An 18,323-nucleotide genomic window follows, 5' to 3' on the forward strand; every position below is an offset into this window, starting at 1 on the left:
ACTCTGGACAAAGGGGGTTAAAGGTTTTGGTGGGAAAATATTAACCAATGGCAATTCTTACTTATTTATTTATTCAAGGTTAAAAGTTAAACTGTAATTTAGAACTCTAGAGATTTCTAGACTTTAATTAGAGGTAGTTGTTATAAATTTATTTAAATGTTTAATATTTAAATAAAACATTTTTATTTTAAATTAAGTTTATTATTGAAAGTTATTTCATAACTTTCAATGGCATCTGAAAGAAAATTGTTGTTATAATTAAAATCAATATAAAAACATGACTATTACAATTTGATAATTTTCCCTACAAAATTGAGTTAACTATAATGACTAACTTGGAAAAAATAACATGGATATATTCACATTATTTAGTAATTTCAGCGTCATTTTATAAGCATTTTCAATTACTTAACTGTTGATTTTCAGAACTGACTACCTTAATCACTGTTATCGACACTTAAAAGTACTTATGATTATTGTTTCCCTATCACTATTCTCAACGGGATCGAAGAACAACTAATTCTGTACCATTTGTTTACATCGCCATATTTAACTTGAATGCCGGGAAATGTGATAATTAGACGCGTGCAATCGCAACATCTTCACTTAATGTACTTTGACCAGCTCATTGTTTAACAAGTTTTATTCACAGTCTCTGTTTGAGAAACAAAATGGTTCAACGTGGTGAATTTTACGTGGGTTCCCGTCTCCTACAGCCCCTAACTGTTATCGGGTTGCCATTAGATCAGGTACGTTCCACGCGCAGGATAGTGTAACATTGTTGACTTTGCCCTGTATCCGTGATAAATGATTAATGGTACAATAACGCTGTAAAATTTCAAAGCTTGTCTACGTATAGTGGTTATTTTTTTTTTCATGGAAAGGAGGGGGTGATAGCGAAGAAAACAATATTGGAATTGGAAGCAAGACAAGAGTGCATTGAGGGGAAACAGAGGGCCTAGGGGTGTTTTATTTCATCTTCTGAATCTACGATATGTTCCCCTTTCTTTGTTATTTGTACATAGAACTACCACGACCTTAAAGCCAAGCAGCAAAACCTGTAAATGCTGAATAATTTTCAACTGCTTTCCAGTTAGTTTTGATCACACAGTAGAATTTGGTGTAGTTTTACTGATTTTTTAGGTAAATAAAACACTAGAGCATAAAGATGTCAAGTACAAGTTCTGTTTGGTGCAGAGTGCATCATTCACTTGATACTTAATCTTACCTTTAACAAACTATTGTTATTTGTCATGTGGTTTTTGACTCTATCAACAATGATCAAGGAAATCAAACTAACCATTATTATTTTACTAAGACCCTGCGAATAGGCACTTAAAGATATTTTTCACAATGCTTGGACATACTCTTACCAGTACTTTAATGAACAGACATTTATCTTTGATCATGCTCTTTTTTTACCATTCTCAACCCCTCCCCTCTCTCTCCTTTCTCTCTCTCTCTCTCTCTCTCTCAGTTGTCACAATTATAATTTTTTTTTGTATTTGTTTATTATATTCATTAATGATATAATGTTGTAATCCATATTATAAACATGTATGTGACAATTGGTATTAATAAAAAAAAATATTATTTTACTAGATCTAGCACAATCATTTGAGGAACATTTGAGAGATAACATATCAGTGACCAGGAAAGAAAACAGGATAAAAAGTTAGAGGAAATGAAGTCATAAGTCATAAGAATTTTGTTTTAAATTTTAAATCTATCTGTGCCTTGGGGTATTGTATGACTATATTTTTAAAGCCAGTGAATTGTGATGTTACATTCACACAAAGTAAATTTCTATTGGAGTTTTGGTTCATAAAAAGTCCTACAAGTTAATGTTTTTTCAAGTTTGAATTCCTGAATAAATCTTCAATTTCCCAGTAAAATAAATTTATTATGAACACTTCATTGATTTATACATATATTTTTGATTTTTTGGAGAAAAAAAGAACAATTTTATACTAAATTTGACTATGGATAATCCGCTTACCTTATCAATACATAGGGCTTAATATCTAGATTGACTGGTAATAGAGGATGCTTACTTCTCCTAGTCGCCCGATCCCGCCTCTGGGATTTTCAGGGGTCACAGATTTGTATTGTTTGTAGGTTTTTTGAGATCGATCAGTGTTCGTTATCATCACCTATTTCATCCTTAGACTTTTGTTACCACGATTTCTTAGTAATTATTATGTTACATACCTGTAAAGGTGATGATATTTCCTCAGAATTTTTTTCCCATTGATTTTTCTCTGATGATTTAGGCAACACACCCTGTACCACAATGAATGGACCCAGTGTTTGGCATCTCATGTTTTGTTATCCTTTCTCTCATTAAAATTCATCCTAATTAGCATATGTAAATATTTCTGAACTGTGAACACACATGAGCCTTTAGAATGCACTTTATTAAACAATGGACTAATACAATTGTCTACAAGCTTTATGATGAATTACTTATTTTCTTTCTCAATACATTATGTCTGGTATATGTGGGTATTTGTATAACCTTTAGCAATAATCTGTCTCTCAGTGCATTCAAGGTCTATAGTATCAAACCAAAATCAATTTTCCAGATAATTTTTTTTTCCTCCTTGAACAAATTTAATTCATTCATACTTAAAAAAGTTAATTTAAAAGCAAGTCACTGCACAAGGGAGTGCGCTTGGTGCTTTGACTCTCAGTTGATGTATTTCTGTGTGATTCCTTGTTCTTCTTGGCCAGGAAACATCATTTCAATAATATATACTGGTAATGTTCTTTAAACTATTTAATATATGTTAAAGCTTAATGAACATGATACAGTAACAACTTGTTTTCAGTTATTTTATACCTTGTAAACTTTAAAGAATTAATGCTCAAAGAAAATATCCAGGCTTTGCTGCTTCCCACCTTTGCTATTATATATATGATTTATCTTCCAGAATTTTATGGTACTATCTAGCTCCTAAGAGAGTTACCCAAAAAGTCAAATTCCATGTTTTCTAATATAAATATTACGACACATTGAAATTTCCAAGATCTGCCCAGAATAATTTAGAAAAAATACATTTTTTTAACATTGAATATCTGCCATTAAATGTCATTTTTTAAAAAAGAATCTTGCAAGATTTTAAGAAAAGTAGGTCATTGAATAAATTGGTTATATTTTTATATTCTAGTTCTGGGGTAATATTTGAGTATATCAACAAATAATTTTTTTTTTAATGTAAAGGGACACAACCCATATTGGCATATAATTGTTTAATTATAAAGTAACATGAAATGCCCTTGACTGCTCAGATATGATATGTCAATGTAAAACACATTAAATGTCAATCTGTAATCACTAATTACAGCTTGGCACATATGTTTTGATTAACAAAGGTGACCAGTACTATAGTTATGCCATTCTTTTTATTTTTTTTGATGTGCATTAAAATACTGCACATATCTGCAGGTAAGACAATTATATTCATGTAAATAAAGGGATTCTAAGGCTGTGGTGACCTTCAGCAGTGGTTTTATGACATATCTCTCCTGTTAATTCATGAAATGTCAGGGTTAAATCAGCCTAAGGCTTTGATGAGGCCTTTGCTGCATTCTGAGGTTTACTGTTCTGTGTTATGCTAGCTGTGTTTATAGTGTCAGATTAAGTCAGTGTTTCAGGGACTCTGTCTCCTAGTGGTAATTGAAGGTAATTGGTGTAATACCATGAATGATCCTGAAGAAAAGCACCTTGAGCTTAGATCCAATTTGTAACAAATTCTTACCTTCATCATTATGTAACATAAGATGTCAGTTTTTTGGTTGGATTTTTTTAAACAGCTTTAAGGATTAAAAGTTCACATTTGCATTTAATGTTAATGACATTTCATGTACGATTATGGTTATTAGCTTTCATTTACAGATTGATGTAACTTTGTAAATATAACAGATTAAACAAGTGTTCAGTGATGGAAAATTACAATCACTTGTTTGTTGTGTCCAGTTTAGGGTAAAAAAATAATAGTTTCTGATTGCAGATATTTTTTAATTGAGAAATTTTATTTTACAGATCAACTTCCTCGTGTGCCAGATTTCTGCCTTGTTCTTGGGATACTACTTCCGAAAAAACTGGTCCCCGAAGCAGATCAGTTTGGTTAATCGTCATGCTCTAGAGCTAGTTGTCGGCTTCATCCTGACTGCCTTCTGTTTTGGATAGTAAGAGAGATTTATCAATACTAAATATTTTGGAAATACATATATGTTCACCTGTGAAAATCATTTTGTTTGCCACACATCTGTCTGTCTGTCTGTAGTCACCCTATTCAAAAAAAGGTTACTTGCAGATGACACATTAATGTCCCAAGCACTGCAGACTTATTGGTATTATGCTTCTTACAAAAACAATATTTGAAAATTCATTTCAGTTTTTCATCGCCATGATTGAAAATAAATATTTGTGTATTCTGTACAAGTTGTTTTCAGTTTAATAAAGTAAAAAACTTCATGTAGAGAAACTTTTGAACTTGATGTAGATGATCTGTAAAGATTGTCAGGTGATAGAGTGGTAGCATGCTCACAGACCGTGTGGTTATTAAACTTTAATTCAATAAATATTAAAAGTGCTCAAGGTTGGTGTACCTTTGTACTTTACAGGTGAAATATACACTACACCAATAAACACATCTGTAACAGCAGGAATATCATTGAAGAACTATATATATCAGAGTTTTTATGAAAATCATCTAAACAATTTTACATATATTTAACAAATTTGGGAATAAGATATTTAATCAACATCTGTCAACCTATCATGTGTAGTTTTCATATGAAAAAAAATTTACAAAAAAACTCATCTTGCACACACCCCCTTCCCCCAATTCCATGTTATAACAAATACTACATATAAATAGCAGAGGTTGTTTACTGCAGTGGCTTTATAACCACTGGTCTACATGTATATATAATATTGATTGTATCTGTTTGAAATACAGTTGAACTCCGGTATGTCGAACTCGATGGGACCGAGAAAAAACTTCGAGATATCCAAGGGTTCAAGATATCCAGGTAAAATACTTAAGAAATATGTGGTTAGGACTTCCAAATCACTTCGACGTATCCATGGTATTCAAGATATCCGTGTTCGAGATACCGAAGTTCAACTGTAGTTTTATAGTTTTATTACAAAGAAAACTGTGGTTTTGATGAGATAGCTTTGTTACATGTAATACATGTATATATTTGTCTGTTTCAGTCAGGTGATCCATGTGATTTTGATGGGATGGTCATGATACATGTAATACATGCATATATATTTGCCTGTTTCAGTCAGGTGATCCATGTGGTTTTGATGGGATGGCTCTGCTATGCACTGATTCTCCATGCGCCGCGAGATAAGTTCCATGTCCTCGTGTTTATCTCTGGTATGGGATACCTGTGTATCATGCACATGTATCGCCAGTACTATGATTACGAAGGATATTCGCTGGACATTACAGGGTTTGTATACAGACTTTACATTGTGGAATATTTGTATGTCATGATTACTCAATTTGATTAAAATCAGCTGGTTGTAAGTATGGTAAAGCTCTGTTTATTACAGCTGATTCAGGACTCTTCATTAATATATAACTTAATTTTGGTAACCGTTGTAATGCATCATTTGATTGGAAAAAAATGGTTTCATGGAAAAAAGTAGTCCCAGTCTTAAACATAAATTTTCAAAATAATATATTTTTAATGTAGAAAGTATCTATTTCTTGTGTAAAAGAGATTATGTCATCACGTTAGAGTTGTGGCCCATAGGTATATTGTATTCACTAACAGAGGTCACTGATTTATATGACATATTGATTCCGAGACATTACCCACAAACATCATAAACTTGTGATAACAGTATTTTTTTCTGGTAATTTTCCTACTGTAAGATAAACCTTTTTTTTTTTTTATAATTATTGAATTGTTTAAAGAGGGTTAATTGATTTAAATCAATTACTGTGGTACACGTGATACAACTCAGTACAGCTATTGCTTGTATCCCTTTCATTAGGAGTGAGATTTCTATTTATTGGTGTCCAGTTCATTGTTTATCTGTGTAATATCAATTATATTTCCTGTTTGATTTTTCAGACCTTTGATGATACTGACACAGAAAGTCACCAGTATCGCTTTTCCTCTACATGACGGCACACAGAAAAAGGATGAAGATTTAAATCCTGATCAAAGGATAATGAAAATAGAGTAATTATTAAAATGATAGAATTATTGTGCTTTTAATGTCATAAAAAACTAATACAATACAGTCTTGGAATTGAAAACAGTCTCTTGCTGCTTCTAGTAATCAGGCATGTAGTTTCAGTATTTAAAATGATTCAGTGCATTACAATATGTTTTATAGAAATATTTGTTTATATTTTCAAAATTGGTTCAGTTGTCAATGAATACAAACAAGGATTTACAGTAAAACACACTTATAGCAAAATGCCAGGGATGTAGCAAATTTAATTTGTTATAAACATAATTCTGTATATCAGTTCATAACATGTTATAGAACAACAGCATACGGGAATGAAAATCACTTCACCTTAAGCATGAATTCATTATAAGCATGTTTGCTGTAACCGTTTTTATTCCCTGCAAGCAAAGTTTAGAGGGGTTCTTTATTGGAATCGGTGTGTCCATCAGTCTGTCTAACTAGCTGTCCGTCAGTCTGTCTAGCTGTTTGTCTGTCTGCCTGTAGACATGATTTTGTCTGGACATGCATCCAGTTTAAGATTAGTTTATGAGTTCAATGTAGAGAGGCCAGCTGTCGTCATTATTTCCGTCCTTGCTTTGTGTCAATAAGGATAGATAGGGGTATGCTGTATTGTGTATTAGGATAGATAGGGGTATGCTGTATTGTGTATTAGGATAGATAGAGGTATGCTGTATGTGTATTAGGATAGATAGAGGTATGCTGTATTGTGTATTAGGATAGATAGGGGTATGCTGTATTGTGTATTAGGATAGATAGAGGTATGCTGTATTGTGTACTAGGATAGATAGGGGTATGCTGTATTGTGTATTAGAATAGATAGGGGTATGCTGTATTGTGTATTAGGATAGATAGGGGTATGCTGTATTGTGTATTAGAATAGATAGAGGTATGCTGTATTGTGTATTAGGATAGATAGGGGTATGCTGTATTGTGTATTAGGATAGATAGAGGTATGCTGTATTGTGTATAAGGATAGATAGAGGTATGCTGTATTGTGTATTAGGATAGATAGGGGTATGCTGTATTGTGTATTAGGATAGATAGAGGTATGCTGTATTGTGTATTAGGATAGATAGGGGTATGCTGTATTTAGCTGCAGAACTGTAGCTCTCTGCTTGAGAAAATTCAGACAGACAAAGCAGAGAGCTACAGATCCAAGCGTTGTAAAAACCTTCGATTTACGCCACCGCTTTTTTGTCGCTCGCTTCGGGTATCATTTCTTGTATTTAATGCTTTCCCCCACTTTAAAAATAGTATCCGATAATTAGTCATATATTTTACTCCTATTCTTGAAACTTTATTTACCTTTCAACGGTTCCAGACTTTAGAATAAATGCATTCCGACGTCGATGTTGGTGTCATCCTGAAATAACATGCCCGAGTTTTCAATTTTTGGTTTTATTTATCTCATTTTTTTTACATACATACTATATTCTTTGTAGACAAAATACATGATATTTGAACCTCCTGAATATTTTATTTACATTTTATCGGCAAGTATATGTTTTTTGAAAGACTTATTTTTCGCACGACCCCTAGTATGGACATCAGAATGGGAATTTTTTAAACACATTCCAAAACCATACCAGGGCTGTTTGAGACCGTTGAAAGGTAGATAAGGTATCAAGAATAGGAGTAAAATATATGGTTAATTATCGGATACTATTTTTAAAGTGGGGGGAAGCATAAAATACAAGAAATAATACCCGAAGCGAGCGACAAAAAAGCGGCAGCGTAAATCGAAGGTTTTTACAACACTTGAATCTGTGGCTCTCTGCTTTGTCTGTCCAAATTTTCTCAAGCAGAGAGCTACAGCTCTGCAGCTATGCTGTATTGTGTATTAGGATAGATAGCGGTATGCTGTATTGTGTATAAGGATAGATATGGGATATGCTGTATTGTGTATTGGGAAGTTGAATGAAAAATCGGAAGTTGATGATAAAAAGAATGAATTCGAAATTTACGAAAGTTGATAAACAAAGTCTTCAATTTTTGTAGAAATTGTACATGTACTACAGTATACCAAATCCAGATCTAGGCAAACTGAATAATTAATTTTAAAAAAAAAAGTAGAGAACTAAGACAAATCCATACAACAAATAAAACAAACTATGCATAAAAATAGATAGATTGTGTTTAAGTTACCTGTTTTCTTTTTTTATTTTTCAGGAAGCCGCCCTCAGTTTTGGAATATTTCAGCTATCTGTTCAGTTTCCATAATATCATGGTGGGACCCCTGGTGTTCTATACGGACTATATCAAGTTTATTGAGGGAAAGGACGGCTCTTATGAAACTCCAGTATGTTCATCACTAGTTACATCGTATTAATTATCATTGATTAAAATTTAAACACCAAAGTACTAAAATATCTTTTATATTTGTACTTGTATATTGATGAAAATTATATAGGGTTATTGAACTTGTATTGGTGAATTTTGGCATGAGTTGGTTGTACAGATTGCCAATAAGTACCAGTATTCACTTTTCTGAGTTCAATAACTCCTTTATCATATAGCTAAAACATTTTCCCATTCATTACATTAATTATTTAGATTAACTCAAAATTAATGAGAATATTTCAGTATTGGTATTTAAATGAAAACTTTGTAATATCAGTGCCTGACCTGGAAGTGTTCAATAGCACACCATTTCTATAACTGGTTATGATGTGCTTATTAAGGTTTTTATGGAGGCTAATAGGTACAAAATTATTTATTAATAATGTCAATAATGTGTGAAAATAGACACATCTTACCTAGTAGCCACTACCCATCATAAATGTTGTTGTTGAGCGGTTGAATAGATGAAATTTTTGTTTCCAACAGGGCATTGTAACGCTCACATTCGGAATGTTTCAGGACGTACTCATATACATATTGCAAACTTAGCATTCAATAAAATGCCAAGATAATGAACGCTAAAATTCTCTAGACTTTTGTTTTTTTATTACAGACTATTTATAAGTTCTTGTAGAGTAATTGTTAATGTTTTCCTATGTAATATTTTATGTTGTTTGTTTGGGATGTAATGACATAATACTGAGTTCTAATTTTATTTCAGGACAAAACTCCGACAGTTCCACATCCAGAGGTTTGTTTAAGGAATTCTTCAAGTTAATTTTGAAAAGTGTTCTGATAAGTCAAGTTTCATAGGGTCTCTCTAATTAATAAAAACTTAATACATGTACATTTTCTACATATATATCTAAATTTGAGTCATCAACTTTCAACAATGAAATACAGAGAATACTCCGAGTATACTCCGAGTTGAATTCTCCACATTTATTGCTTATTAGCTCACCTGAGCTGAAAGCTCAAGTGAGCTTTTCTGATCACATTTTGTCCGGCGTCCGTCTGTCCGTCTGTCTGTCCGTCTGTCTGTCCGTCCGTCTGTCCGTCTGTCTGTCTGTAAACTTTTCACATTTTCGACTTCTTCTCAAGAACCACTGGGCCAATTTCAACCAAACTTGCCACAAAGTATCCTTGGGTAAAGGGGATTCAAGTTTGTTCAAATGAAGGGCCACGCCCTCTTTCAAGGGGAGATAATTAGGAATTAGTGAAAAAATAATGGCATCATTTAAAAATCTTCTTCTCAAGAACCATAGGGCCAGGAAAGATGAAACTCATGTGGAAGCATCCTCAGGTAGTGTAGATTCAAATTTGTTCAAATCATAACCCCCAGGGCTAGGGCGGGGCCACAATGGAGGATCAAAGTTTTACATAGAAATATATAGGAAAAATCTTTAAAAATCTTCTTCTCAAGAACAGCAAAGCCAGGATGAGTCATATTTATTTGGAAGCATCCTCAGGTAGTGTAGATTCAAATTTATTCAAACCATGACCCCCGGGGGTAGGGTGGGGCCACAATTGAGGATCAAAGTTTTACATAGAAATATATAGGAAAAATCTTTAAAAATCTTCTTCTCAAGAACAGCAAAGTCATGATGAGTCATATTTATGTGGAAGCATCTTCAGGTAGTGTAGATTCAAGTTTGTTCAAATCATGACCCCCCGGGGTAGGGCGGGGCCACAATGGAGGATCAAAGTTTTACATAGAAATATATAGGAAAAATCTTTAAAAATCTTCTTCTCAAGAACAGCAAAGCCATGATGAGTCATATTTATATGGAAGCATCCTCAGGTAGTGTAGATTCAAGTTTGTTCAAACCACGACCCCCGGGGGTAGGGCGGGGCCACAATTGAGGATCAAAGTTTTACATAGAAATATATAGGAAAAATCTTTAAAAATCTTCTTCTCTAGAACAACGAAGTCTTGATGAGTCATATTTATATGGAAGCATCCTGAGGTAGTGTAGATTCAAGTTTGTTCAAATCATGACCCCCGGGGGTAGTGTGGGGCCACAATGGAGGATCAAAGTTTTACATAGAAATATATAGGAAAAATCTTTAAAAATCTTCTTCTCAAGAACAGCAAAGTCATGATGAGTCATATTTATGTGGAAGCATCTTCAGGTAGTGTAGATTCAAGTTTGTTCAAATCATGACCCCCCGGGGTAGGGCGGGGCCACAATGGAGGATCAAAGTTTTACATAGAAATATATAGGAAAAATCTTTAAAAATCTTCTTCTCAAGAACAGCAAAGCGATGATGAGTCATATTTATATGGAAGCATCCTCAGGTAGTATAGATTCAAGTTTGTTCAAACCACGACCCCCGGGGAAAGGGCGGGGCCACAATGGAGGATCAAAGTTTTACATAGAAATATATAGTAAAATCTTCTTCTCAGGAACAGCAAAGCCCTGATTGATCATATTGATCTGGAAGCATCCTCAGGTAGTGTAGATTCTATTTTGTTCAAATCATGACCCCCGTGGGAAGGATGGGGCCACAATGGAGGATCAAAGTCTTAAATAGAAATATATAGGAAAATTTCTTCTGAAGAACTGCAAACCATGATGAGTCATTTTGATATGGAAGCATCCTCAGGTAGTGTAGATTCAATTTTGTTCAAATGATGACCCCCAGGGGTTGGGTGGGGCCCATTGGGGGATAGCAAGTTTTACATAAGAACATATAGAAAAAATATTTCTTCTCAAGAACAGGAAAGCTATGTTTAGTCATATTGATATGGAAGCATCCTCAGGGTAATCTTTTCAATACTGAACTGATTTGTGCTTTTGCCTAGCCAATCTGTTCAGGTGAGCGATGTGGCCCATGGGCCTCTTGTGTGTAACTTATTGCAGGCTGTTAGGGTTGTCTTGAGAACTGAATATCCATTATTTAATTTATAGGTTGAAATCTTTTATTATCAATAACATTTCATGTATAATTTATATTCTTCCTCAAGCAAGAGTAGAATATATCTGAGATTACCACATTTATTTCCCTTTAGGATGCCGTGAAGGAGAAACTCATGGTGGCTGGTATCTGTGGTGTAGTCATGGTGTTGTCTCCCCTAGTCTTTCCTGTTGAATACATGGCAGGTAATGTAATATGTAGCTAGTGTGCAGTGTGGCACTTGTTTAATTTGAATTAGTATTACTTTGTTTATGTCTGAATATAAAGTATAGCAATATTTTGGTACTACTTGTCCTACACACAGCATTTTTCTTTCTGAAAATATCTGTAGTGACTGTCATAGTTAAAAAGTCTTGATACTTTTTTTTGTAGTACAGCTGTATGTTTGTAATGACAAATATTTGTGGTTTGTTAAATCACACTTTGAATTGAACTTCTGAGACTTGGTCTAAGACAATTTTAAGCTTGTGGAAAATTAATTTAAAAATTTATTTCAGGGTTAGGGTTATTTACAGTTTACAGAAAAAAAAATTATTCTACATGGTGATCTTTATTCTATAGATGAGGAATTCCTTTACCAGACAAACTGGTTTTACAGAAATTTCTTTGTTCTTTTTTGTGTGTCACTGGTTAGAGCCAAGTATTACTGTGCCTGGAAATTAGGTAAGTTTGAAATCTTTGCATTTATGTTAAACCCTAAGTTGCTGTATACGTATGAGAGTTCCAGTTGTTCTGTACAAACATGTTCCTGTACCTTAAATCCTCCATCATTCAATCACCTGACATTGGTTATGTAAACTATAACTCGAACTTTATTGACATATTATTAATATGAAGCCTTTGCATTTAAAATTATCTTAAATTTTCATAAGTTTCAATATCAGATATTAATTAAAATACCTGTATTTTAAACCCTTCACCAATCAATTACATGATATTGAAAGTGATAACTTTATTTAAGACTATCAATATGAAACCTTTTGCATTCATTTGAAAATATTCTCCCATTTGCATAAATATCAATATCAGATATTTTAAACTGCTATTGCCATTAAAAAAAAAAATGAGAACTGCTCTCCAATATATATTTTTGACTCACATCTTTGTAGGAGAGGCAGTGAACAATGCTGCCGGTCTTGGCTTCAGTGGGTATGATGACAAAGGTCAGGCCAAGTGGGACCTTCTGAATAATGTCAAAATATATGAATTAGAGGTATGTATGATTTACTTCAAGGACCAGTCCACACTGGGATAAGTTAACCTACATCATATCAAACATGTTAAACTTTCCATTGATTCATTAATGATCCATTAATCCTTGTTTTGTCCACACTGAAATATTCCTTGTAGACTGCTTGGTTTTAGATTCATTTAATCCAGTGTTAGATGTAGAAACCCACATTTACCTGTGTTAACACTTATTTTATAACAGGGGCATGGGTTTGGAAAGAATTGATTGAGTATAAGAAAATAAGGAAATCTGCTTAGAAATAGAAAATGTTGGGATAAGTTTTTTAGAAATTCTTACAAATAATAAATTGAAAGCTGAATTTTGAATATCAGATTAATTAATAGGACTGGGTATTGGCTGGAAATTTCGTATTGCGATATTTTTAAATGTATTGTGATATGTATTGCAATATTTTCAATAACAGTTAAAATGCTCTTTTTCTTTTTTTATTAACCTCCATCTATAAGCAATGTGTGTACAACTATTATAAATACATTCTTACAAAATTTTTTGGGAACGAAATGCAACCATACAACAGCAACCTTACCATTTGGCACTGTTTGGCACGATTGAACATGTTTCTGACATATTAAATTTCATATTTTACTTAAGAAATCTAAAGCCCAAGCAATTTGGTGGTATATCAGTACTGGAAAAACGTATCGCAATACGATAATTTTTGTTAATGAATCACAATGTACTGGAATATCGATATTATTGCACAGCCCTATTAATTAACATTATATAAAATGAAGCTAAAATGTCAGTCTTTTTTACAATAAATGTATTGATTATTTTGCTACCTGTTTATGTTAATTTACTTCTCAGGTATCAAACAGTCTTAAAGTTAATATAGATTGTTGGAACATCACAACATTGATATGGCTGCGTCGCGTAGTCTATGATCGCGTGCCCCCGAAGCACCGGACTCTCGCCACCTTTATGGTCAGTGCTCTCTGGCATGGTTTCTATCCTGGATATTACATCTGTTTTACTGGAGCTGCCCTGTGTACTGTAGCTGCCAGACTGGTAAGTACAAGGTCTGATTCTATAGTCATCCCAATTAAACACACTGATATCAGTATAGTAATTATTGAATAAGCATCATTGGTGTATGAATTGAATCACCAGTGAAGTTTGTAAAAGATGAGGAGGGGTGACCAACCTTTGTCAGTTTGATATCACTTTTTCGTGTTTATATACAGGGAAATATGTTTTATTTAGATTTACATCTTTAGTTTAAATCAGGACTAGAAATTCACTGAACCACTTAACGTAATAATAAAAGATTACAAAACTGGACAAAGAGTTTATTTTTTTACTGGAATGACAACTGAAAATGTGTGATATCTTCTCCATTTTACAAACACCTGCTAATGTACACTTGTACAGGTGTGTATACATTGAAAAGACTGCTGCATATCTTTTATTGAATGTTTGAACACTGATTGAATATCCTCAGTAACATGTTTATAAAGAATCTGTTTTAAAATATTCCTTGCAGGTTCGAAGAAATGTTCGCCCTTATTTTATGCTTTCTAAGCGTGACAAGTCTTTATATGATTGCGTCACTTTTGTATTGACTAAGTTCTCCATATGTTACATTACTGCTCCACATTTTCTGCTCAATCTTTTGGACTCTGTCAAATTTTTACGGTGAGTTGCATGTGCATCCATGCTTTCCCAGCATTTAAGGATGTCGCTGCACTGTACCTGCCCATGCTCATATGTTTTGGCTTTCACACTAGCACACCTGTATTTCTGTTGGAATATTTCTAAATATTTAAAAGAAAAGCTTTAAATTACACGAAAACATGATTTGATATACAGTATAACATGAGAAAACAAATTTAAGATCCAAAATAACAAGTGAGTTTTGTAAAATATTTTGCTTTTACCACAGAGCAGACTTTGTACCAACAGAAATATCAGCTTATTAAGTATGAAATCACAGGCAGATACACATTATGTAGACGTGCACCGGCCTTGTACTGAACACGATTTTCCTCTTTCAGATGAGAAGAAATGTACGACCTTTATTTCTTGATTCTCCGGATAAAAAGAAATTGTACGACGCTGGAACATTCTTCTTTACTCGCTTTGCAAACGTTTATCTGGCCTCGAATTTCTGCCTCCTCGGACTTGTACCATGCTTTTCATTATTAGGGTAAGAGAAACATAAACAAATAAAACACAGGAAAGTCTCCAGAATTTTCACTCACCCATAAAAAACATATGAGACTGTTTCTTTCTAAATTCTCAAAAATATAAAAAAAGTTTTATACACTTTTAATCCTTTTTTGCTTACACTCATTGTTTGACAGTTATTAAAGTCTTCAAAAATGTTTTCTTCAAAATTTTTGTTTTTTGAAAACATTTTTTGAACAAATAAACAATTTTTTCAATTTCAGAAGTATACATTAGTTTCGTGTAGTAACAATCAACTCCATTCTTGCTACCCCTTGGCTTGCAATGCTTGGCTTATACTTACGTGTATTTACCATCTTCCAAAATTCTTGATATAATCTTCAGTATTATCATTGATAAAGGTATTAAATAGAAAATTTACAAACAAATGCTGTACATCATTGATACCAGAATATTTTACATGTTTTATAAAGGGATAATTAATTATCATAACAGAAGTGTGAAGTATAATTATAAATGTCTACATGGTCTAGGGTGATTAGTATATGATTTGTCTCCTTGATGTGTTACACGTGTGTGATGTGTGAATTCATCATCTCTCTTTGCAGGTCTTTATATTTCTGGATTCACTTATGTGCAATAGCAGTTATTATTTACTTCTCATACCTACATCCAAAGAAGAAGACAGAAAAAGTAGAGACAGTGGCAAAGGAGATAGTGGATGTAAAAAAGTCGCAGTAGAGATGTCGCGAGTTGTGTTCAAATTGTGACAAGTCACCTACGTGTTATCTTCTAAAGTTTTAGAGTTGTTTTGACTCATGGTTTCTTATACCTTTATGTGATATTAGATAAGTTTGGTTTGTGATGATGTGTGCATGTTGTGAAAATCAAATGTTTGTGTATTTTTTTATTTTTACATACTTTAATTACACATGTTTAATGGATTTGAAGGAGAGAATACTTTTTCTTTTTTACTTTTTTGTGGACTCTCCAAAGACAACCACAACTTTTCATTGCTTCATAAACAGGATGGGTGGGTCACAGTACAATGATGCAGTGATTTACTTGTTTATTTTCCATCAGTAAAATGCATCTGCTTCTGATTTTGTCCCAGGTGAATATGACCAGATCGGATTTCCTTGTTAGCACCTATATAAAGATTTTATTTAGATCACTTAGAGAAAAGCTACAGAAATCTGATGGAAAGCAATAAATACACTGCCCTGTTAATGAACAAATCATTTCCATTATTTTTTTAATCAATTTTTATCTAAGGTTTTTTTTCTGATTTGATTTCAATAATGAATATGTTTATCTCGTACCTGGAAAAATTACTTAAAAAAAGAGAGAAAAACAAATTTCAAACTATATTCATGTATTTTTCAAATAGCAAATAGTTTTTTTCAAACAAAAGCACTGTAAGTTTGTAATAAAGTAAACTTTTCTTTTCCTAAGAGGCCCCATATCACTATACACAACAGTATAGAATCTTTGTGAAGAAAGGCAGGGTTTGCAATAAGAGCTATAACTTGTAGCTCATTGATACTGAGCATTTGTGTATTGTTAAATTCAAGCTGTTTTTATTTGTGCCTATTTTTGGTCATAGTAATAGTCATGCTGAAAAAGCTAGTCAGATAGACATTCAGGGCTTTTATGCATTTTATTTTTGTCAAATCAAACTCACTTGTTTTTTATTCCTTCACAGGTTTTTTTGTAAAACTTTTTTTGTGTGTGTGTTTGATTCAGAATTGTCGTGATTTTACAGTATTGATTTTTTTTTCGTCAAAAAATGTGCCTCATATATTTCTCTTCCATTTATTGAACATCATTACCCATTAGTCAATTTATTTATAAAACCAAATTGATTTCTAGAAATTAGACTTACATGTATTAATGAGGTTGATATTGTAAGTGCTATATGAATTTACAACAGAAAAATTTAAAACTCCATGAACATGAATTTCAGCCGTTTTTGAAATTGTGTTTGGAGTAGTAACACACATTCCAGAAATATGGTTACTCTGACAAGTAAACATTAAGAAAGTGCAAGTCATTGTAAATAAGAATAATTATTACTAAGTTAATGAAGAAAGAAAGAGAGAGAAAAAAAAACTTTTTTAACTGTCAAATGTGAAGTTAAGCACTTTTGTTAAATTGAAAAAAAACCCCAACAAAAATTAAAAACCAAAGGCAAAAAAAACAAAACAAAAAAAAAACCCAGTAATCCTGCTTTAATGTCCGAGTTTGTTTCAAAATACAAACAACTAGTGTTTTGTCCTTACAGTGAACGACAAGCTCTTCTATAGTTTTTCAAACAATATTCTGATACTAAATTTGAAGAACATTTTTTGTGTCTTACTTGGGTAAAAAGGGAACATAAAACACAGCACAAAGTGCTATCTCCATTTAATTTTTTAATTAAAGAAATATGGAAAAAAGCAACTGCTTCATTCATTGAGAACATAACTGCTAACAAGTTTTAAGTGGAATATTCCTATACCAGTTTATTTCACAGAAGTGCAGACTTGGGGAAGAACTTTTCTACTCATGTTGTTTTGCTTTTCTTTAATGTTCAGATTGATTTCAAAATTTTAATTCATCTTTAAAGTTCGATTAACATTATTTTTATAAGCTGAATAATAATTGTAAATAATAAAAAAAAAAACAACAGCAAAAAAACTTCACCAAAGTGAAACTGCATGAAACATTCTGTAATTTTCATGGATACATGTATAATTATACAATATTATTTATTTCCTTTTATTATTACCATTAATTACATGTATCTATCTGATTTGCTTTCTAATTGATTTGACTGAGAAACGATTTTATTTGTTATTTTTGGGGTCAATTGAAATGTCATTCAAGAGTTCAAACTGTTAGTTTTAAGATATTTTGCTAACCAGCACAACTGTATAAATGTTCTTGATACTCTATGTTGTATACTGCCGATTTAAGTTCAAGTATACAGACAACAAATAAATGTTCCAGGAAAATCTAGACTATTTAAGGATTTTTCTTTTGGGAACACTTGATGTTTCCTTTTGAAGAAAACACCAGAGGCAGGATCTGGTGCCAGAGGGAAATAAGCATCCCCTGTCAATTTGTCATATCCGTCATGAGTCCTCTGTGTAAGTGATCAGATAAACAGAATAATTACTAGTCTAACTAAGCATGAAAACAATGGCCTAACACTAGGTTAAAATCATGCCAGTCAAAATTCGACCCAAATATAGGTTGTATTTGCAAACAAACGATGTTATTGTCATGACCACAGAATTTGAGAAATGATGACTTTAAACAAGATTGTTGAAAGCCATGTACATCAACTTATTTATCAGTAGTCTGCCTTGGTTTATTGTCTTGAACATGCTCTTGCATTCCGAATCAGTTGGGAGACATAAACATATGCAGGTGAAAGTGTAAAATCTTACCTAAATAGGGGAAGTTAACAGT

The 18,323-nt window shown here is 32.7% G+C and overlaps 1 protein-coding gene across 1 annotated transcript; it reads left to right on the forward strand.

Annotated features, from left to right (window-relative positions):
- Positions 1–550: 550 nt before the first annotated feature.
- On the forward strand, positions 551–17,867 carry LOC133186904 (lysophospholipid acyltransferase 2-like). The gene is made up of 12 exons (XM_061322290.1): positions 551–749; positions 4,046–4,191; positions 5,302–5,472; positions 6,103–6,213; positions 8,399–8,528; positions 9,291–9,320; positions 11,583–11,673; positions 12,050–12,151; positions 12,598–12,701; positions 13,548–13,748; positions 14,735–14,886; positions 15,476–17,867. The coding sequence occupies exons 1-12, from the start codon at positions 672–674 to the stop codon at positions 15,606–15,608; spliced, it is 1,449 nt and encodes a 482-aa protein (XP_061178274.1). The 5' UTR covers positions 551–671; the 3' UTR covers positions 15,609–17,867.
- The last annotated feature ends 456 nt before the right edge of the window (positions 17,868–18,323 follow it).

This window comes from Saccostrea echinata, unplaced genomic scaffold (assembly GCF_033153115.1).
Source record: "Saccostrea echinata isolate AGI-Se365-2 ecotype Australia unplaced genomic scaffold, CSIRO_AGI_Sech_v1 ptg000014l, whole genome shotgun sequence".
Lineage (NCBI taxonomy): Eukaryota > Metazoa > Mollusca > Bivalvia > Ostreida > Ostreidae > Saccostrea > Saccostrea echinata.

Excerpts from the sequence above, each read along its gene's own strand:
- LOC133186904 (XM_061322290.1), top strand. The coding sequence starts at position 672 with ATGGTTCAACGTGGTGAATTTTACGTGGGTTCCCGTCTCCTACAGCCC. Across the intron at positions 9,321-11,582 it reads CGACAGTTCCACATCCAGAG|GATGCCGTGAAGGAGAAACT; the intron begins GTTTGTTTAAGG and ends ATTTCCCTTTAG. Across the intron at positions 14,887-15,475 it reads CCATGCTTTTCATTATTAGG|GTCTTTATATTTCTGGATTC; the intron begins GTAAGAGAAACA and ends CTCTCTTTGCAG.